This window comes from Haliaeetus albicilla, chromosome 1 (genome assembly GCF_947461875.1).
Source record: "Haliaeetus albicilla chromosome 1, bHalAlb1.1, whole genome shotgun sequence".
Lineage (NCBI taxonomy): Eukaryota > Metazoa > Chordata > Aves > Accipitriformes > Accipitridae > Haliaeetus > Haliaeetus albicilla.
The window spans coordinates 68,647,925-68,667,021 of record NC_091483.1 but is presented as its reverse complement, the minus strand read 5'-3'; the positions used below and the strand labels follow the sequence as shown (position 1 = coordinate 68,667,021).

General features: G+C 38.7%; 2 protein-coding genes and 1 long non-coding RNA gene across 3 annotated transcripts in view; 2 read left to right on the top strand and 1 right to left on the bottom strand.

Moving 5' to 3' along the window:
• Positions 1-1,041, top strand: LOC138687232 (uncharacterized). The gene is made up of 2 exons (XR_011326470.1): positions 1-654; positions 692-1,041. It is a non-coding gene; the product is annotated as an uncharacterized lncRNA (long non-coding RNA).
• CC2D2A (coiled-coil and C2 domain containing 2A) overlaps positions 1-3,126 on the top strand; it is a 64,431-nt gene extending 61,305 nt beyond the window's left edge. Inside the window, 1 exon segment of the mRNA XM_069793334.1 lies at positions 1,104-3,126. Within this exon segment, the coding sequence (XP_069649435.1) occupies positions 1,104-1,292 (189 nt within the window). The 3' untranslated portion in view covers positions 1,293-3,126.
• A 569-nt stretch (positions 3,127-3,695) lies between these two features.
• The window catches only part of FBXL5 (F-box and leucine rich repeat protein 5), a 37,093-nt gene continuing 21,691 nt past the window's right edge, over positions 3,696-19,097 (bottom strand). Inside the window, exons 6-11 of the mRNA XM_069793343.1 lie at positions 18,959-19,084; positions 17,978-18,126; positions 17,696-17,778; positions 15,187-15,909; positions 12,092-12,240; positions 3,696-4,340 (exon numbers count right to left, since the gene is read on the bottom strand). Coding sequence (XP_069649444.1) covers positions 4,264-4,340; positions 12,092-12,240; positions 15,187-15,909; positions 17,696-17,778; positions 17,978-18,126; positions 18,959-19,084 — 1,307 coding nt within the window. The 3' untranslated portion in view covers positions 3,696-4,263. The remainder of the gene's footprint in view (positions 4,341-12,091; positions 12,241-15,186; positions 15,910-17,695; positions 17,779-17,977; positions 18,127-18,958; positions 19,085-19,097) is intronic.

Sequence of the window (19,097 nt, the reverse complement as noted above, 5' to 3'; positions counted from 1 at the left end):
TGTGAATATATATGACTTGTGCACAGAAGTAGGAATCTAAATCCCTAGGATTTATTATCACTCCTCTGTGGTACAGAAGAATGTCCTAGGCTATTCATTTCTTCTACTACCAAAAATCAGAGACATTTTTATACAAAAGATAAACCAATGTAGTATTTACAGAGTGAAGGAGTGATAATCTATTTTATTTCATTTGTAGATGTTGAAGATGAAAACTTTCTGTTGAACATAAAGATAAGAATGTAAAGATAAATTGGCTGCACTGTTCTTGGATTATTGCTGTACTGCAACAGTCACTACCTCTGACACAAACACAAGTGCAGTCTCCTAGCACTGGATGCTTATGGGTTGATTGGTGCATTAGCTCTCAAGTCTGGTCAGCAAGAACCTGGCACTAGTGCCAAGTAGCACTACACTCAGTCTACTTACAGGTGCAGAAGTCCACACGACAACATGCTTTACTTCAGTTTTCTACTCATTGCTCTGCTCTTTAAAAAGACAGAAGAAAATGCACTTAAGAATTCACTGCAGCCACAGTTCTACCCATGCATTCTTCCTCCAGGCTGTTCTAAAGGTTAGGTCCTTCTGGTCTTCATGTAAAACACCTGGTGACAATACTGTACACAACTCTGGCAATTTTCAAAATCAGCTGAGGTTTCAGTTCCTCTGGCAATTTTCAAAATGAGTTGAGGTTTCAGTTCCTGTTGGACCTGAAATGTATTATGGGCAGGAGACACTCGCCACCTCAAAGCCCCAGCCAGTGCAGACAGGACAACACAATGAATTAAAACCAGTTAAGAGGCAGAAGCAGCTATTATGCTGTATGTGTTCATTAATGTAACTTTATTCTAGTGGACTTCTAAACATCTTCACTTCAAACTTAACCCAGACTAAAGGGGAAAAATGTCAGAAGCTTGCCTGATGTATATGAAATAGGGAGGTGGTATTAAAGTACAAAATAGGCTTTTTTTATTGCATCTTCTGAGGCCACCAACAGAAAAGATAAGATTTACATGCACAGTAAAACAGATTTTTAAAACTATGTATTTATTCAGGTGCCTTTACCTTTTCTTCTTACCTTTGTGTTTTTTTCCTCCTCCCAGGTCTCTGGATTTCCTATTCACATGCCATTTTCTGAAGTCAGACCTTTAATAGAAGCTGTACACAGCACAGGAGTTCATACCATTGATGTTTCCAATGTTGAATTTGCTCTAGCTGTGTATATTCATGCTTATCCCCAAAATGTTCTCTCTGTATGGATTTATGTTGCTTCACTTGTTCGAAACAGGTAGTATAGACCAGTCAGAATACCTCAAGAAATTTGCTTATGTAGGGCTAAAAATAACAGATTTCTCACACTGTTGATTTGAGCTATCCCAAGTATTTTGAAAATCAAATGAGAGCCTGATTGTTAGTAGCTACAAACATGTGAGCTTTATTCACCCTACAACCACTGAAGACACTACTTATTACTGCTAAGGAAGAGACTGACAGCTTAAAACTCCAGTACTGATAGGTGATTTTTATACAGTATTTTACAGCTCCCAGTGGGACATGACACTCTTAAAAGCATAACACATGCCCACATATAGTGACATTGCAGAGTAAAATGGTAGTTTAAGCCACCTTCTTTTCAGGTGAAACTTGAGTTCCTGGAATCATGCCTTGAAGACTCTGTTTTTAGCTAGTCAGTTTATTTTATCTACAGATCTCTTCAAAGACAGTGGCAAATACAAATAGTTAAGAGTTTTCCAGTACCTGAGTTCCTGAATGAAGATCAGGATTTACTCATGAATAAATTTCATACACCAAAGAGCCAGTGAAGGCCATACTTCAATTTTTAAGAAGCTGCATCATCTGCTACTTCATACTTAGTGTCTGTATAATGCCAGCACCATTTAGAGGTATAAGACAACATTTTCTTCAGAATTTAAAGTATTTAGTAAATATTTATACCAAAACATAACTGGAAGATCATTCATTTTATACAAGAATTTGATTAAATTACTTTGGAGTATGAAATCTTTATCTGCAAGTTACCCTAGTAGAAGATTATCAAAAGAATAGTTTAGTAAAAATCAGATTCGCTTATTAGTATGTTAAGTAGTGGTGTTAACTGTTAATACTGATACAAATATATATCCTTCTCCTGCAGTTGCCTTGCTCATCAGACCGTTCCAAGTGAAAATGATGGTGGGTTGAGCTTAGGAAGAATGTTCATCAGAACATATCAAAGTTAAGATTGTTCTTGAGCTTAACCCCAAACTAGATTCAGTCTACCTAATAAATACTAGACACAAAATCTTTGGTTTAGAGCCTGGGGTTGCTGCCACAGGTTCCCCTCTATAAACCTCCAGCAGAAAGGAGTAGCTACACTGTCATCACATGATGCTTTGCTGAACAACATTGATGACATCTTGCAAGTTTAGTCCAACTCCCCTTCAGAGAAGGCTGAAGAAGAAACATGGTGTAAGTGAACAGAATCTTCTGCAGCTGATGCAGGCCTCAGCTGTGTTCCTGCCAATCTCCACAGAAAAGACCACCTAGCAGCAAGGAGAAGGACCTCTAGCTGCACCTTCCCAGCCTCAGAAACAGAGTTCTGCAACAAGGACAGATGCAAGAAAGCCCACCATGTACCTTGTTACTATTATCATCTTACCTCAGTCAGCATTGCACAAATGGCCATATATCCACTCTAACTCTTGGGCACCAAAGTAAATTTAATGTAACTGACTTGAAGAAACAGCTTCTGGAATAATGGTAGCCTTTTATACCTCTTCTGTAGGCTTCTAACTGAGCACTGTACGTTCTGCTTCTAGCCCATGTTCAGCTGTTAGCCATGAACAGCCAACACTGCAGCAACTCTACATTCACTAATATTTTTCTTACCTTACTACTCTTCAGTATTAGTGGGAGCAAGATGGTATCAAAACTTGCAGTTTATTGTAATCTCCATGTACGCCTGCAAACTGACCTCCCAGACACCAAGAATCTTGAAAGCTACATATGTCACCATGACTGCTGTCCTAAATAAATACTACTCAAAAGAATTTATCCAATTAGTAAAACAGGTAAAAATTACTAGTTTGACATATTGTCAGCCTTCAAAATTTGGCAGGATGGGGGGGGGGAACCTGTCTGCCTTCTACAAAGGCTGCGACATACCCCTCCTCTGCCCAAGAGAAAAACAACCTGCAACTATGCCACTCATGAGCAGGTGGCCATTAAAGTTTGCAGCTTAACATGGGCTACAATACTTCTCTTGCAATGGGCTCTTCCCCATACTGCCCACACACACACTCATGCAGTACTCACCCACTACTCATCTCTCTTCCTAGCACAGGTTTCACTCAGCCCAACAATGGATTCTCTGCCTCCCTGCTAGTCTCTACTGTTCATTGAGGGCTCTTTTTAGAAATCAAAGCAACAGGGAAAATGTAGTGTTGTCTTCCACACATTTCACATTAATGAAAACAGACTTCCTTGGAAGCCATTTCAAAATGCATCTTAACACAGTCATGGGAAGGAAAAAAACAAACAAACAAATCAAAACACCCAAAACAAAACACCCCCACACACTGCAAGGTTCACAGCTCTGCAACCACAACACCCATCCACCCAATCTCTGCAGCCTACTGGCATGGTATGGCTGGGTATTACACCTTAAAAGCATATATATTCAACTAGTACATACATTTATTGGTGGGAATGTTTTATTTGAGTATGTCTTTTAAGCCCAAATACAAAACCAAATGCAAAAGGAAGGTGTGAATTTTCCTAATTTTGCAATATAAAGAATGACTTAAGGATGAGAGGAAAGGGGAAGAAACAAGGCTCCTAAAGATGTATAATTGTTACCCAAATGCAAACAATACGTTTCAAATTCTCTGCAGAGCTTTATATTGTACTTACGGATTCAAAATAAAAAAAACATTCACTTACTTAACACAAAATAATCCAGTAAAGTATATTTAAGTGCCAAACTTGGAAGAAAGTGGCATTAAAAAAATTGAATGTTTTCCCATCTTCCCCAAATTAAGTAAAACAAAACCCAACACCCTTCAAACCAAATGAGATTGTGAGATTGTTACAACACTGTACAGTACACTCATAATTAAGATTCTGAAGTTGTGGGCAGGGTCAGGCTAGTATAACAAATCTCACTCCAAGGATTGTTAACACAAGATGCAAACTGTAAGTAAAGTGCATGAAAGGAAGCCTGCTGAGCTAAATGAAGTAGACTGAAAGATCAGAAGTCAGCGGTCATTCGCCAGAGCGGCAGCAGGCCCGAAAACCACACTGCAAATTCTGGCATCCACTGGCGGTTTCAGCATGAGGACCTGCACAAAAACAGAACAAATGTGAAAAGAAGAAAAGGCCATTTACTTAGATTCAGAATTCTCATAACCTGGTAGTTCATAAAACTTTGGGGTTTTTTAATACACTGAAGTGCTTTCAGCACTGTGAAGTCTGAAACACTGCCAGTACTATCACAGTATAAAAACCTCAATTGGAACAGTTATTTTTCAAGATATTTTTGCTCCGATAGCTTAGTCCCTTGAAGATAACAAATTCAAAATGACACCGATGTATGATGAGCAACACTAAATAAGCAAGTTTAAGCAAGCTCTCACAGGTAGCTTTCAGAATTGAGGTATATTTTCATAATGCATATTTAACTCCCATTTTTCAAATTCAGTTGATGACTTCATGGCATTACCAAAGAAATCATAATGTCCGAAACTACTTCTACCATAATGGAAACAGTTTTTTAGTCTGGAAGGTTTTTTCTCTGTGACATTTCATGGTTGGCTAGACCTCACATATGCTGACTGGAAATTGAAAAACTAAAGAGAAAATCACCTTTAGTATCACTGCAGTTATCAGAAGCCATAAGGCTAAAAACTAGCCATTCCAAAAGAGAAAGGTCTGAGCACAGAGAGTACAAACCAACACTAATTCAACCCACCTCCACTTACCTTTGCTTACTGTTATCCCTTTAATTTGAAATGTTAAATGATCATGAGATAAGAAACTATCAGATTTATTAGTACAGGATCTTATTTCCTATAGCCATATGCCTTCTTTAGAGACATAAACATTTACATACAAGTTGGCTGAACTCTGGCACCCAACGTAAATTGGAAGTGAGTTGCTAAGTTAACTAAAACAAGCTGGTAAAGACCTAACCAGGACAACCCAAATTTCCCCCCTTTGTATTTGATACAAATCAAAGAGTAATTAAGGTGGTTTTAATACATTTAGAAAAGACTAGCAAAATCATTTAATGAACTAGGGCACCGTGCTATGTCTGGCTTGTTTTTTCCCCTTGAACAGTACTTTAAAGTCATAATTCAATTAATTTCCAAGAACCTGGTGTCTGGAAATCAGCTTTCTGCTTCATGCCACACACCCGTGAGGAATATTCTACAAGGTAATTAAGTTAACATGCATGAGACTGAATAAAACAAACCTGAAGCTATAATAAAGGACAATGGTTACAGTATGCAAAATAGTAAACTTTTCAGTTGTCAATAAACTCATTTTCCTTTTTAAATCTTTTTATTCACCTGAACTAAATTTTGATCTTCCAAGTCACTTACGAGCTAGAGTTTGAAAGCTTCTTCATAAGTCCTTTAAAAAGGAGACTCGGTGCTTCTGAATAGCTGGTTAAGCAGAGCATGTTCTGTGCAGCAGCTTTTTCCAAGTCGTAGCTGACCTTCCTCATCATTGCCACAGCTAAGCAGCACATCAGTAATTTTGAAGCAACTGTCACATTTCTAGTAAAATGCTTGTTGACAAAATGTATAGAGCCCCAACATCCCAAGGAAGGAAATACTCAGTATACTTCAATATTGTTTTCCATCTTTTTCTTGCTCGTTTTAAGAATGTTCTTCCTTATGCTCATAAATGGAACATAAACGCTGCCCTTCTAGGTCTGACCAATGGTCTATCTAACACTACCTTCATCACTGGCAACAGCAAGTGTTATCTAGGGAGACAATATAAGCCTATTCTGCATATCTTTTATGTTTAACCTCTTTTTAAACCTGCTGATGCTGCTTCCACAATTCCCCACAGGACAAAGTTCACTACATTGTGCATCTGCTTTGAATCAATTGCCTACCCTCTTCATCTACTGTTGCTGAGCTCTAATACTGCAGAATTTGGAGAGTTACTGCTGCACATTCACCTCATCTACTGCTTTCCCAGTTCTGTTAAGTCATCCTCCTTTCATCCTTCTCATTCCCAGATTGAATCATTCCAGCCTTTTGAGTGCCTCCTTGCAAGACAGCTGCTCAGTTCCCTAATTCTTTTTAGGAGACCTCTTCTGTGTCTTCTGTAACTCCACTACATACACTCCTCAAGACGGGGAGACCAAAACCACAGGCATTGCTCCACATGTGAGTGCCCCAAGGCTTCCAGGACCGTGCAGCAACACCCTCTATCTTGTTCTCAACACCCTGATGATGCATAACACTGGTGGCTTTTTTGGCTGCTGCTGCAAACAGGAAAGATCTCAGAATTAGCACTGACACCTCTCTGAAATCATTGTCTCCATGTTGCAACTGCCAGCTCTGAATTCAGTTTCATGCAATAACAGTTTGATTATACCCAACCACACAGACATATAACCATACATACAGCTATACTGAAGCTCGTAAGAAGACCTTCTGGAAATCTTCAGCACCAGTATCGTTGCTTGAGGCTGCTCAGTACCACTCAAGAACTTAGAAATTACTGTGTGCATTTCTTAGACCACAAGAGCAATGGAAACACTGAATAAGACTGATCACAGCACAGAACTCTTGCGGGCGGAATGGGGAGGGAGATGTCACCTTCCAGATTCCTGTCCATCCTGAACAGTGACCATTAAGCCCAGCCCTTTCTTCCTATCCTTTAATTAGCTTTCAGTTTTAAATTTAAACCAGTCTTATAGCAACTTAGACGCTACAGCAAAAACTTCTAAGTAAACTGCATCATCTGAAAAGCTTATAGATTCATTTCCTAATTTATTAGGCACTGAATTACAAATTACATTAACCACATCACAGTGAAAATTCACCCTTCTTCCTATGCTGCATTTCTTGTCCCATGTCTAGTCCTCATACCATCACTAACTTTCCTTTATAGCCTCTGATAAAGAACTCTGATGAAATTAAATACTCGGGGTTCAAACCACATCTCCTGAAATCTGCCACCCTGTATTCTTTCTTAGCATATACAGGCAATTCCCGTGATTTGGAGGGTATTTTATGCTCTTACTGCAACAGGGTAGGAAGTGTCATTAATGGTTGTTTTAACAGTAAGGCTATTCAATGATACTCATTTCATTTATGTTTTGACATGTCAATTGCTGTCCTCCATCACAGGTCATTTATCTCCTCTATAAATTCCCTAGCCCTCCTTTGCTTGTTCTTTTTACATTTGATACAGATAGCAAAATTCAAATGCCTTTGCCTTTGATAGCCACAGAGACTGTTTTTGTTTCCCTAGCTTTATTTACTAAAACTGACTTTTGGCTACATCTCTTTGGCTTCCTAATCTCTGATTTCCCTAGTCTTTGCTACTGACCTCAGTTTGAAAACAAAGTCCCATCCAAATATCTCTGCTTAAGTTCAAATGGCCTCTTTAATCTTGCCAAAAAACACTCTCTCCTGTTTCCTTTGGACCCTATATACAAGGTCTCCAATTCATCTCACCTCACTGATGCACCAGGTTAAGCAACACGGTAACTGTATACAGTTCCTTTTGTACTGCCCAGTGAGCAAGATGGTCATTTCAGATCTTACAGTGGGGCTGAACCACTTTCAGAAGGGTGCCTCTCTTTCTACTGACTGTGAAGACTTAAGAGCTAGCAGCAAAGTGCCTAAATTAAACATGTTTTGGGCTGGTTCATCTGGGAGGGCAAAGTTAATCAGATTCTCATCCAACCTGCCACAGTCTACATTACTGGTTCAGTTACCTCTAAACTGGATTGTTGTAATGGTCTCTACATTCACATCTGATTACTCTCAGAAGCTTCAGGTGACCCAGAACAGAGGTCTGTTTACTCATGATGAACAGCTCTGTGTTTTCAAATAAAGTACATATAAACACATCTTGCAACATGAGAAAGAAGCACAGCTATTTGGTTCCACTAGTACATGTAACAAAATGGAGTAACAAAAGCTAGCCAAAGTTTCCTAGAAGTTAGGCATTTCACCAAGAATACACAACAACCCAGACCAAGACCACAGTGAAAGAACCACTCCAACCAGGACAACTGGCTGCCACCACCACCCCTCTTTAGCCACTTGTTCTAGCTCTCGCCTGTGCGGCAGAAACAGTCATGTGGTCTACAGGAAGATGGATCCCTGACCCACCTAGGAAGAAAAGGGGAAGGGAAAAAAAAAAAGGAAAAAAAAAAAAGAAAAAAAAAAGGAGGGTGCTTTCAGCTCCCCAAGTTCTTGATTGAGTTTACCAAGTAGCTACAGAAAGACTAGTGCTGGCCGCCAGACGGCAGTAAGAATGAGCTGGGAGGATGACAAAGGAGAGAAGGAAAGAGTTCTTTTTCACAGCCACCACCAGTGAGAGGCTCCATCATCAACGCTGCATACCGTATTTGATGGTAATATAGCAAAAGTAATACATTACAAGAGAATTACCAAAAAAGTGATCAAATTAAGCATTAGCTTTAAAAAAATATATAAAGGCAATATTCAATTCAAATCTGAGTTTACCAAGTGCTACTCTCTATCAGCCTTTTGTGAAGTTACACTTAGAGACCTTTATGAAAGCACCTTGGTTATCTGTAGAACTTAGACTTCAAGAGTTTGGTCTCCTAACAACAATGCATCCCCATATAAATCTGCACACAGGAGTCCATAAAGCCTAACAAATTGCAAAGTCTTGGCTCCATTGCTGGAAGACGGATCAAACTATGACCAATGAACTTCTAAATGCCAGAAGAACAGAGTGAATCATCAGAATCACCACAACTTTATTTCATTAACACCCTATTTCTTTAATTACAGCACCTGAGGACTACATCATTAAAAAAAACTCTAGAAACTGAATCATAGTTAAAAGCTGCAAAGAGCTACTACTGCAGAAATTAGGGAGCCCCATTTTTCTAATCCTGAAGCTGACAGCACTCCAGGCTTTAAAACTGAGAATACAGTAAGGAGATGGAACACAGCTGGACAATACAGCCTATGGGGGAATATAAAATTCTAAGTGGCAAGAGGTAATTCAAACATTAAACTATTCTTACTGAGTCCAGTGTGATCTACAACCAAATGTGTTTTAGACATTAAAAAAAAAATCAGCAATTAGAAGTGGTATATACTGACGGATTTGTTTTCAGCTGCAGCTAAGCGTTATCTAACTCCAAGTCTCCAGTGTTGAGCAAAACACAGGCATAGATCCTAAACATTAGTATGCAAATCAAGAATTGAAGTCATACTAACAGTAAACAGAAAATAAATTTGGAAGTGTGTGCAAATTCATGGTCTCTGCTCATAAAAACTGCAGTATATTACTGCTGTGCAACAGTATTCTGTGACTGAGACCCAACTGAGTCTGTCTAACCACAGCTGCTCTACCTTTTTAGTTTTAGTCTACTAAAAAGGTAGAGTAGCTATGGTTAGACCAGCACTTGCAATGAAAATCTGAAAACTGCAAACAAACATGCCTACTAAACAAGTCCAGCAAGCCCTCCACAAAGAAAATCCAGTGAAGCTCTGTATAAGCACCCCCATTAGGCTCAGTGTTTATAGGAAAAACAATCTGAAAATAGGCTGTAGGTGAAAGTAAAGCCCTTATTTATCAACAGATGACAAAATGGTATCTTTATTATTCAAAGATGGCTAAATTCCATGCTGTTAGCTCCATTTTTTGTTCTGCAAGACTGATGTGTTTTCCAACATGATCCCAGAACATATCTCCTTCCCCGAAAATAATCCCTGATAAGCTGGTGGGCAAAGAAAATTATGAAATTATTCTCTACATGCTTACAGATCAGTAATCTTTGTGCAGCAGTTAATTATACAATCTATATATGTGCAAACATAAACAGCTTCAGATATGGATTGATTTAAATGAAACAGCTATTGCTTTCCCTACAGTTACTTTAGAAATACCAAATGATACAGAAATCGTTCAAGCTGTCACAGAAATCCTGCTGCTCACAGAGTGGACTAAGGTATTAGTTTCACACTGAATAGCCCTATCGCAATGAAGTTTGAGTGAAAATACAAAGAACAGTACCCAGATAAAACTACGGGAGATTCAGTTATAAAAGGTTATTTCCTATTTCAAAATTTGGCTCAGAACACCCCTTTGAAGTTTTTATCGACTTCCTTCTTAAAGAAAACAGCCACAAACTTCTGAGATGCTACTATTTCTCAATAGATGTCAGAAGTCAGACCATTACAGCCTTATTCTCCTGTTGATTTCTTTCTACAGGAGTAACTGTTCATACAAAGGCATGCGTGATACTTTACAGAACCAAGCAGAGCTTATAGGCTCACAGCTTCCAGCAGGCAGTAAAAGGAAGGAAATAAACAGGAAGAGGATCAGGACAACTTTACAGAGTAATTCCAAAAAAGATTCTGTTTAAATATAAATAATTTCTTGAGGATATTATGGAACAGCCAAGCTTTAAAGTGGTACACTCACAGAAGAGATTCTGGCTTTGTAAACTAATACTAAGACAACATAGTGTATTTTAGGGACACAAAGATAAACAGAAATGTCTGAAGACAAACAGAACATCAAGTCTGGTATTACTGACAGAAGTGAAGACAGAGGAAAAATAGTACGGAATCAGATGTAAAAGAAAAAGGCTTTTAACTGGTCTTTGAAAATATCTTTAAACTCAACACAATGCAGGAAGGAGAGTCAGTGAAGGATTTTAAAAAAGGAATCTTAAGGTTCCCAGGTTGAAATGCTAGAAGATTTTTAAAAGCTGTAGTCTGGATGGAATGGAAGGAAGTAACAAAAAGCAAGTCTCTCGAAAAAAAAACCAGCAGTGTCAAAAAAGTGCATAACGTAGTGCAAAAATTATGGAAGCAAAATATGATTTAATACTTTCACTTCTAATATTAGGATCCAATCCAAGTGCATCATCTTATATCAATTTCAATGGACTGAATACCCAAACGTCAGTACAGATTTACTTGTAGTACCAAAGCTCTGGCATCCTGTACCCCTGCTGTGGCTATATCTCAATATAGATGCAAATTATTGAGCTGAATACCATGAACTCCAGGGAATATGATTTTGTTTTACACGCAATTAGCTCTTATAATCCTGTGAACTCAGTTATTTTCCTCCTTTTCCGTCCCCTTCTGTTGCACTTACCTGTTTTAAATTCACACATAGAATACAAGTCACACCATGGTTCCCATCTCTAATGCTATGAATGCTTACTGGACCTAACATAATAGACTGAATTCCAGTGTGGTGAACACTGAAAAGACTTACACCATAAACGTATTTTATGCATTTATCCAGATCCTTCTCCAGCTTAGATCCATCCCTAAGTTACTGACTGAAGCAAAACCAGAAAAACTAAATTACATTTTCCATAAGGACACATGATGGTAGGATCAAAAATATCCTATACCAAAACTACTGCAATATGGGAGGTTTGCATGGCAAAACACAAGCCATTCCTTTCCTAAAATTCAGCACTTTGGTACCAATCTAATGAGGCCTCTGTCTGAAGTTACGACCATAAAGAAAACGTACAATTACATGGTTTACAGGGAAGATACGGAGAGGGCAAGTGTGTATTAGCTATATGGACACTTACTTTCTAGCCCCTATTACTTAGGCTAAACTAAATTATGAGATACATGGACTAAAAATGCTTTCTTAGGTAATACAGAACTGTACTAGTGTCAAGCAAAAAAACCCAAAAGAACAAATGAGGAAAAACTCACTTAACAGTTGTCATTTCATAATTAATCTGTGAAAATTAGTGCTACACAGCTAAAAAAAAAAAATAGGGGTTTGGTGGTTCTTTTTGTTTTGCTTTAAAAAGTGTCCTTAAAGCAAACGTTGCTCCCCAGAAAAGCATCACGTCTTCATAAAAAGACATTACCGTTAATGTTGTCACAGTAGTAAAAGTGTTCGTCATTTAGAGAAGGGCATGCAGAAACTAAATCCTGCAGGCCTGCACCAGTTACAGTGAGACAACCCGAGAGATTAAGGTGTTCCAAATGCGGCAGTCCTCCTCCCAAAGTCAATGCCCTGTTAACAGACAGAAGAGAGGTGTTAAGAGCCCACACAGTGTAGACTGACAAGTACTCCACTATGTTGCCAAGTCACAGACTTAACTGCATCTCATAACAAAAAAACACACCTCTAATAAACCATGTAGTTTTAAATCTGGCAGTTCCGTGCCCTATAAAGGGAGTCACCCCTGAAGCTGCATAACAGATCTGTAAAATGAACTGAAACTAACAATTCCTTCTGACAGACTTAAATGGTAAATCACTTTGTTTATGAATGACTCCAGAGATGACCAAGTATTTCAAAGAACTACCAAGACATTCTTCTCCAAAACACCACTGATTCTGGCAACTCCTCCAAGGTGATGTATATTCCTCAACTCACCCTGAAAACATGACATTCCCAAGTCTGGTGTATTACGCTTCCAGAAGTTTGACTGTCTTGTATTTTTTTGTTGTTGTTAAAATTATTTTGGAGTCCAAATTTGTATTTTCCTAGGACTGACAGCAGAGCCTCCCTGTGCCAACACACCATCTTGTTATTCAATTGGATTCTCTGTTTTTCCTCTGAGTGCACAAGTTTGCTGAAGCAACAGCCTCATGCATGTATCACACCTGAGCAATCACTCCACATTAGTCTGCTTGCTTCTCTGTGAGCTCACAGGGCAATCACAAACATCACATTCTTCTCTGAGAAACATCACATTGCCTTCTCTGCGAGCTCACATTCAATCACAAACAAGCTCACCCCCCCTGAAAAAAACCACCAGGTTTGAATCACCAAGCTGCAGATTCAAGCCAGGACATAAAACTGAAAATGCCTTCAGAGCATCACTACCACTTTCTCCTGTCAGCAGGCAGAAGTAGAACTGTTGACCACAAAACCAGCTAACAACCTTTCAATGAAATGAACTGGCAAGTGTTTCTGTTAGGTTTCACTTGCTTTCCTCAGGGCCTCAAACTATTCTGGTGAGTTCAAGAAGCACTTGTTGCAGCACACTCTCAGCTCTTAAATACTGTCTTATCCAAAAAGCACCAGTGGGAAACCGGCACCACAACTAAACCCTTCCCATGACTCAGTGACCAAAACTCCCTTTGGTCCTAGATTACTGAGTCATGGAAAAAAAAGAAAAAAGAAAAAAGAAAAAAAAAAAAAAGACCAGTAACATGCAAACTACACACAGCATGACCTAATCAGCACCTAAAGGAAAACTCAGCAGTACCAGTCCCCTCTAACACTTGAAGAGCAACAAGCTCAAACACGAAGCACAGCTATCTGAAGCTTACTCCGAGCAAAACTAACACTGGTGAGTGAAAGAGTGTCCAAACCTCTACTACAGGAGACATTTGAACAGCTGGTACTTCTGAACATCAAATGGGGATGAAGTCTCCGGAGAGACAAATCAATGCCAGCAGTGCCTCACGCTATTTCTCAGTTGACTACAGCATACAAGTACAGATAGGCATGAAGTCTTCGCACTTCAAGAAACTTTAGTTAGCCCTAAGTGCTGCAGCATACCTGAGCAGGTGGCTGCAAGTACTTCAGCCTCATCCCATTTTCATTATGAAGCAGTAACTACGTTTTTCTGACACAATACAAAATATCAATGGCAAATATCACACACAGGAAATTTTCTAACTCTTGAAACCATCTCAATGTTCAAGTCAACTATTTTTTCTCCTCCTTTAATTGTTATATGAAGTAATATTTAACATGATGTTCTGCACATACAAAATTATCATAGAATCATTTATGTTGGAAAAGACCCTTAAGATCATGAAGTCCAACCATAAACCTAACACTGCCAAGTGCACCACTAAACCATGTCCCTGAGTGTCACATCTACATGTCTTTTAAATACCTCCAGGGATGGTGACTCAACCACTTCCCTGGGCAGACTGTTCCAGTGCTTGACAACCCTTTCAGTGAAGAAATTTTTCCTCATACCCCATCTAAACCTTCCCTGGCGCAACTCGAGGCTGTTTCCTCTGATCCTATTGCTTGTTTCTTGGGAAAAGAGACTGACACCCACCTCGCTACAACCTCCTTTCAGGTAGTTGTAGAGAGCGATAAGGTCTCCCCCGAGCCTCCTTTTCTCCAGACTGAACAACCCCAGTTGTCTCAACCGCTCCTCATCAGACTTGCTCTCTAGACCCTTCACCAGTTTTTTCTTCTCTGGACATGCTGCAGCACCTCAATGTCTTTCTTGTCCTGAGGGGCCCGAAACTGAACACAGTATTTGAGGTGCAGCCTCAGGAGTGCTGAAGAGAGGGGGACAATCACCTCCCTGCTCCTGCTGGCCACACTATTTCTCATGCAGGCCAGGATGCTATCAGCCTTCTTGGCCACCTGGGCACACTGCTGGCTCATATTCTGCTGGCTGTCGACCAGCACCCCCAGGTCCTTTTCCGCCGGGCAGCTTTCCAGCCACTCTTCCCCAAGCCTGTAGCGCTGCATGGGGTTGCTGTGACCCAAGTGCAGGACCCGGCACTTGGCCTTGTTGAACTTCATACAATTGGCCTCAGCCCATCGATCCAGCCTGTCCAGAAATTATGTCACTATCAAGACAGGTTAAATGAGATGTTACTCCAGTTTTATAAAGTCTCAAGCATATTGACAGGCATAATGAAAAAATATTAGTGAATCAACACAATTTCCTAATGAGAAATCACTAAAGATCAAAGCATTAATACTACCTAGAACAACAAATCCTCTGAAGTCAAGTATTTTTGTGAGTATGTCTAAAAGATTATTTTTTTTTTAAATCCACAGAGCAAAAGCTGGATAAAGTTTTCAAGTCTGGTACTATAAATATTTTAAGATGCACAGACCACTTAAGACTTACCAGAGCTTCTTTGATAAAAATGTTTCTACTGAAACTAGGCAGATTCACCCCAGAATGACCCAACAAATAAAATTAGAAAAAACATACTGCAGCAAAATAGCTCAAAAATGCCTCCTCACCTGAGAGCACGGTCTGTGATCTGGTAACATCCAGAAAGACTGAGAAACTGAAGAACTCGTGCAGTCTCTTCATCTGTTTTTTCACTCCCAGAGTATACAGAGTCTTTTTTCTCTGACTGCTTAGTCCTTGTTGAGTTTTTACACAGTGCAGAGGACTCTGGAAGTGCTCGAATAGTTCTTAGTGCTGTCCCAGCACAACAAAATGAGTGACCGCAGTAAATCAAGTCAGTAGAAGCACAGTGCTGCTGCCACCCTCTAGTCCTTAATCCATAAATTTCTCTACTGTAGCATGATGCAGAACAATTAATATGGGATGTTGGTTCTGTAAGACAAAATCCTTCAACGTTTCTGTGTCTCCACTCTGCAGCATCTTCAATGTCAGCTAAATCATCTGCATCTAGCATCCACACATAAGCAGAATTGAAGTTTTCTGAGCTGTCAGGTTTAGTCCAATGCTGCTCACCATCTCCTCCCTCAATGAGGTTTTCATTGTTGATCTCATGCAAACAATTATACTTCTTGTTGGACTGCAGAGTAATCTCTCTGTTTTTCCACAAAGTCTTAGCATTTCTGTTTCTGCAGCTTTTCAGAATACCTCTGGTATGGTGAGTTGATATGATACCCAGTGCTCTGGAAATCCTCTCTATAGCCACATCTGTGATTTTTTCACATCCAGACAGATCAAGGTGACGTAGATTTTGACAATAACCAACTGAAGACCAACTGAAATCAGAGAAAAAAGTGGGTTGGTTGGTTGGTTTTGGGTTGGTTTATTTTGGTTGGGTTTTTGGATTATTTTTTTTTTTAGTTTTTGTTCAGAAACAGATGTTAAGGCTAAATATACAAAAGAACATTTCACAAGCAAAATACTTAATTCACAGAATATTTAAAGAAAAGACCCCAGACAAGTTAGATCTGATACTCCAAGTGCTGTATATATGCCTAGAAATATTATGTCTAAAGAAATGTGAAATGAATCATGACTCAGTAACAACCTATATTTTTTCCATATGCTAAGACTTAAAAGAAGTCCAAATTTGCCACTGAGACTTCAAAGTCCAAATTGGCCATACATTGAACAAATTTTTAAAAAGTAGATCAGACTGCAAACACCAAATATGTACATGGCCAATTTCAAAAAGCAGCTTCTGTTGTGTATAAGGCAGTTACCAAGAGCCATCTAAGTTACTATACATCACAGTTAACTTCTCAGAAGGCTGAAAAAACTTACTGAACTCACAAATCCACCCCACCCCCAAAATTTACACCTGAGATGCAATATTCAGTTCAAAGTATTTTAATAGTTGTAATTTCTAGTATCTGAGTTTCTCAAGCTTGGCTGTTTACGCATACTGAAATTTCAGTGTACTTAGATCATATATCCTCCTGTAATTTCCCATTTCTTTCAGAGAGAATAGCTGGATTCCTGAAACACATTCTGTGTGGAGTATTAATTACTCCATAAAAGTGATTAGGATTGGAGATGGTAATAAAATCAGACTTTTTCATATTAACAAAACCTCACCCCTTCAGCCTTATCTTTTTCAAAAGAAATAGAAATTTGATCTACAGTAATATTATTACATTATTTGCTATAAAAGTATATAGCTGATTTAAGTGACCTTTACCTATCCATAGTTAATGTTAACTATCATTTACTTTCCGTAAGTGATTGCTTATATTTACAGCAAGCCCAACTAATTTTCTGAGTTACAAATTGGGTTGTTGGAAATCTAGATATATGAGGAGGGGCAAATAATGTAAGTTTTACTAGAGATTGACAAAAGCTCACAAAGATTGATTTCTGAGCCACAGAAATTCCACAAAGCTTTTATTTCAACTAAAACTTCACCAAGCTGCAGAGGGTTGTTACCAGCATCCGTGCTGGTAAAATTTTCTACGTAGTTAACACCTAAAACTTGAGAGCACTATATGATGAAAGTGTTGAACACTGACACAGCCACTGAATTTCAGTATCACAATAAGACCTATTGGTGCAGGCTCTGCATCCATGCACCATCCCACTACATCAATGAAACTTCTGCAGGCTTCAGTAAAACTCAGGAATCCACAATTACTACACTTAAGCCTTACAGCTTTGCCTACCATTTGATCAGTGTCTTAATTAGCAGTATTACAAACCCTACCAGCTATATCAGACCAAGAGAACTACCATAACTGAGTGACTCTGTAAAAATCCATGGACAATTTCAAGTTGTTAATACTAGAACAACACACAATTATTGTTATGGATAGCCACACATTGATAGGTAATACATATCCAATAGTGAAGACAGCATTTTAAATGGCCATTACAAAGTTACATGCTTCACTTGCTATTTCATTGATTTGTTACTCTGGTTTAGTTCTTAGTTATGTGTGAATCCTAAATGGGATTTCTCTATTTCTCTCTTTATTGGCAATGGACTAAGACATGTTTGAATGCTTTCCCCCCTCAAAAAGCTGGATTTTTTTTTTTTTTTTTTAAAGGAAACAACAATTATCTAACCTTTCAAATGCAGAGTCTGAAATATCAGTTTGAGTGAGATCCAAATATTCCAAGTTGGGGCAAAGCTCCAAGATCTGTCTAACCTGGAAAAGGAAAGGAAAATAATCAGTGAAGACACAAGCAAATGAGGTTGCACACAGTGTCAAGAGACAATGTAAGAATTAACATTCTCTTGAATTGCAATTCATTTTCACTACCCCAGTGTTTTAAACTTGGGCACATCAGTTATTAATTAGAGGTTGCATAGCCACAATTATTAAATGCCAGTTTCAAATTACATACCATTTTGTTAGACACTGCAGAACTGTAGGCCAATACTAATGTCTTCACTGAGGAGCCTACATGCTGGAGGACATTATGAATTAAGCCATGAAGTAAACGTTTTTCCATTTGTGCTATATTAATGGCAAGTGAATATTCAGCTGCTTCTTCTGCAAAATAAAATGGAAGAGAAAGACTTAAAATGTGCTTTCAGTCATTTGGAATTCACATTGCCATCTTACTTCAAACAAGTTCTTGGGAAACTAAAGCAAGCTTAACAAGGCATAAGTTTCAGAAAGTACCCTACATCAAACTTCTGCCGAATTCTAGCTCAACGTACTACTTAAGCCTCATCTTTAAAAAATATCTGCTTGTCTTTCTGACAGTCCTGAAGAGTTTAACTCCAACAGCAAGTAAAAACAGTAAAAGTCTTAATAGAAAATTATCATTAAAGGACTTTGGATAAATATTTACTACAGATTATGTACTACTGCTCAGGGCTGTCTGGGACAGCTGTTTCCACCGACTTGCTTTATACATTGAAATACTATCTCACAGGGCATTTCATATCCTGTGATATAACAGCTTAAGACAAATTTAAAACTAAGCCTAGAATGCATTAGGATGCAAGAGGATTCATCCAAACTTCCTGAAGAGATGAAGCCTAGCTTTTACCTCCTTCCTAACTCCAGACACATGCCCATAACTCTTCACCTGCACTCATGTTTGCTCTCCCCTAGATGAATTAATTCAGCTCATTAAAACCAGCTGCCTGCTTCTCCCCTCCCTCATCCCCTATTCATCTTTTTTTTCCCCTCCACCCAGCTACTTCATTTAGTAAGCATTTAATCTAGACAGAATGTAAGTATTACTAGATTTGTCATTATTTTAATGTACTGGTATCAACTATGATAAAAAGCTGTATTTTAAACTGATTTTACACCATTATTTCTTATAGCTATATCATCACCAAAAAAATCAGCAAAATCAGAATTTACCTACCAGATTCATCTATGTCAGCATCTTCATCCCATTCCTGGAAAGCACGACTTTCATCTTTTCTGTTTTTCACCCATTCCTCATCAGGTTCTGTCTCAAGATCTGCTGCAGGACCACTATACCAATCACCTACTCGCCCCCC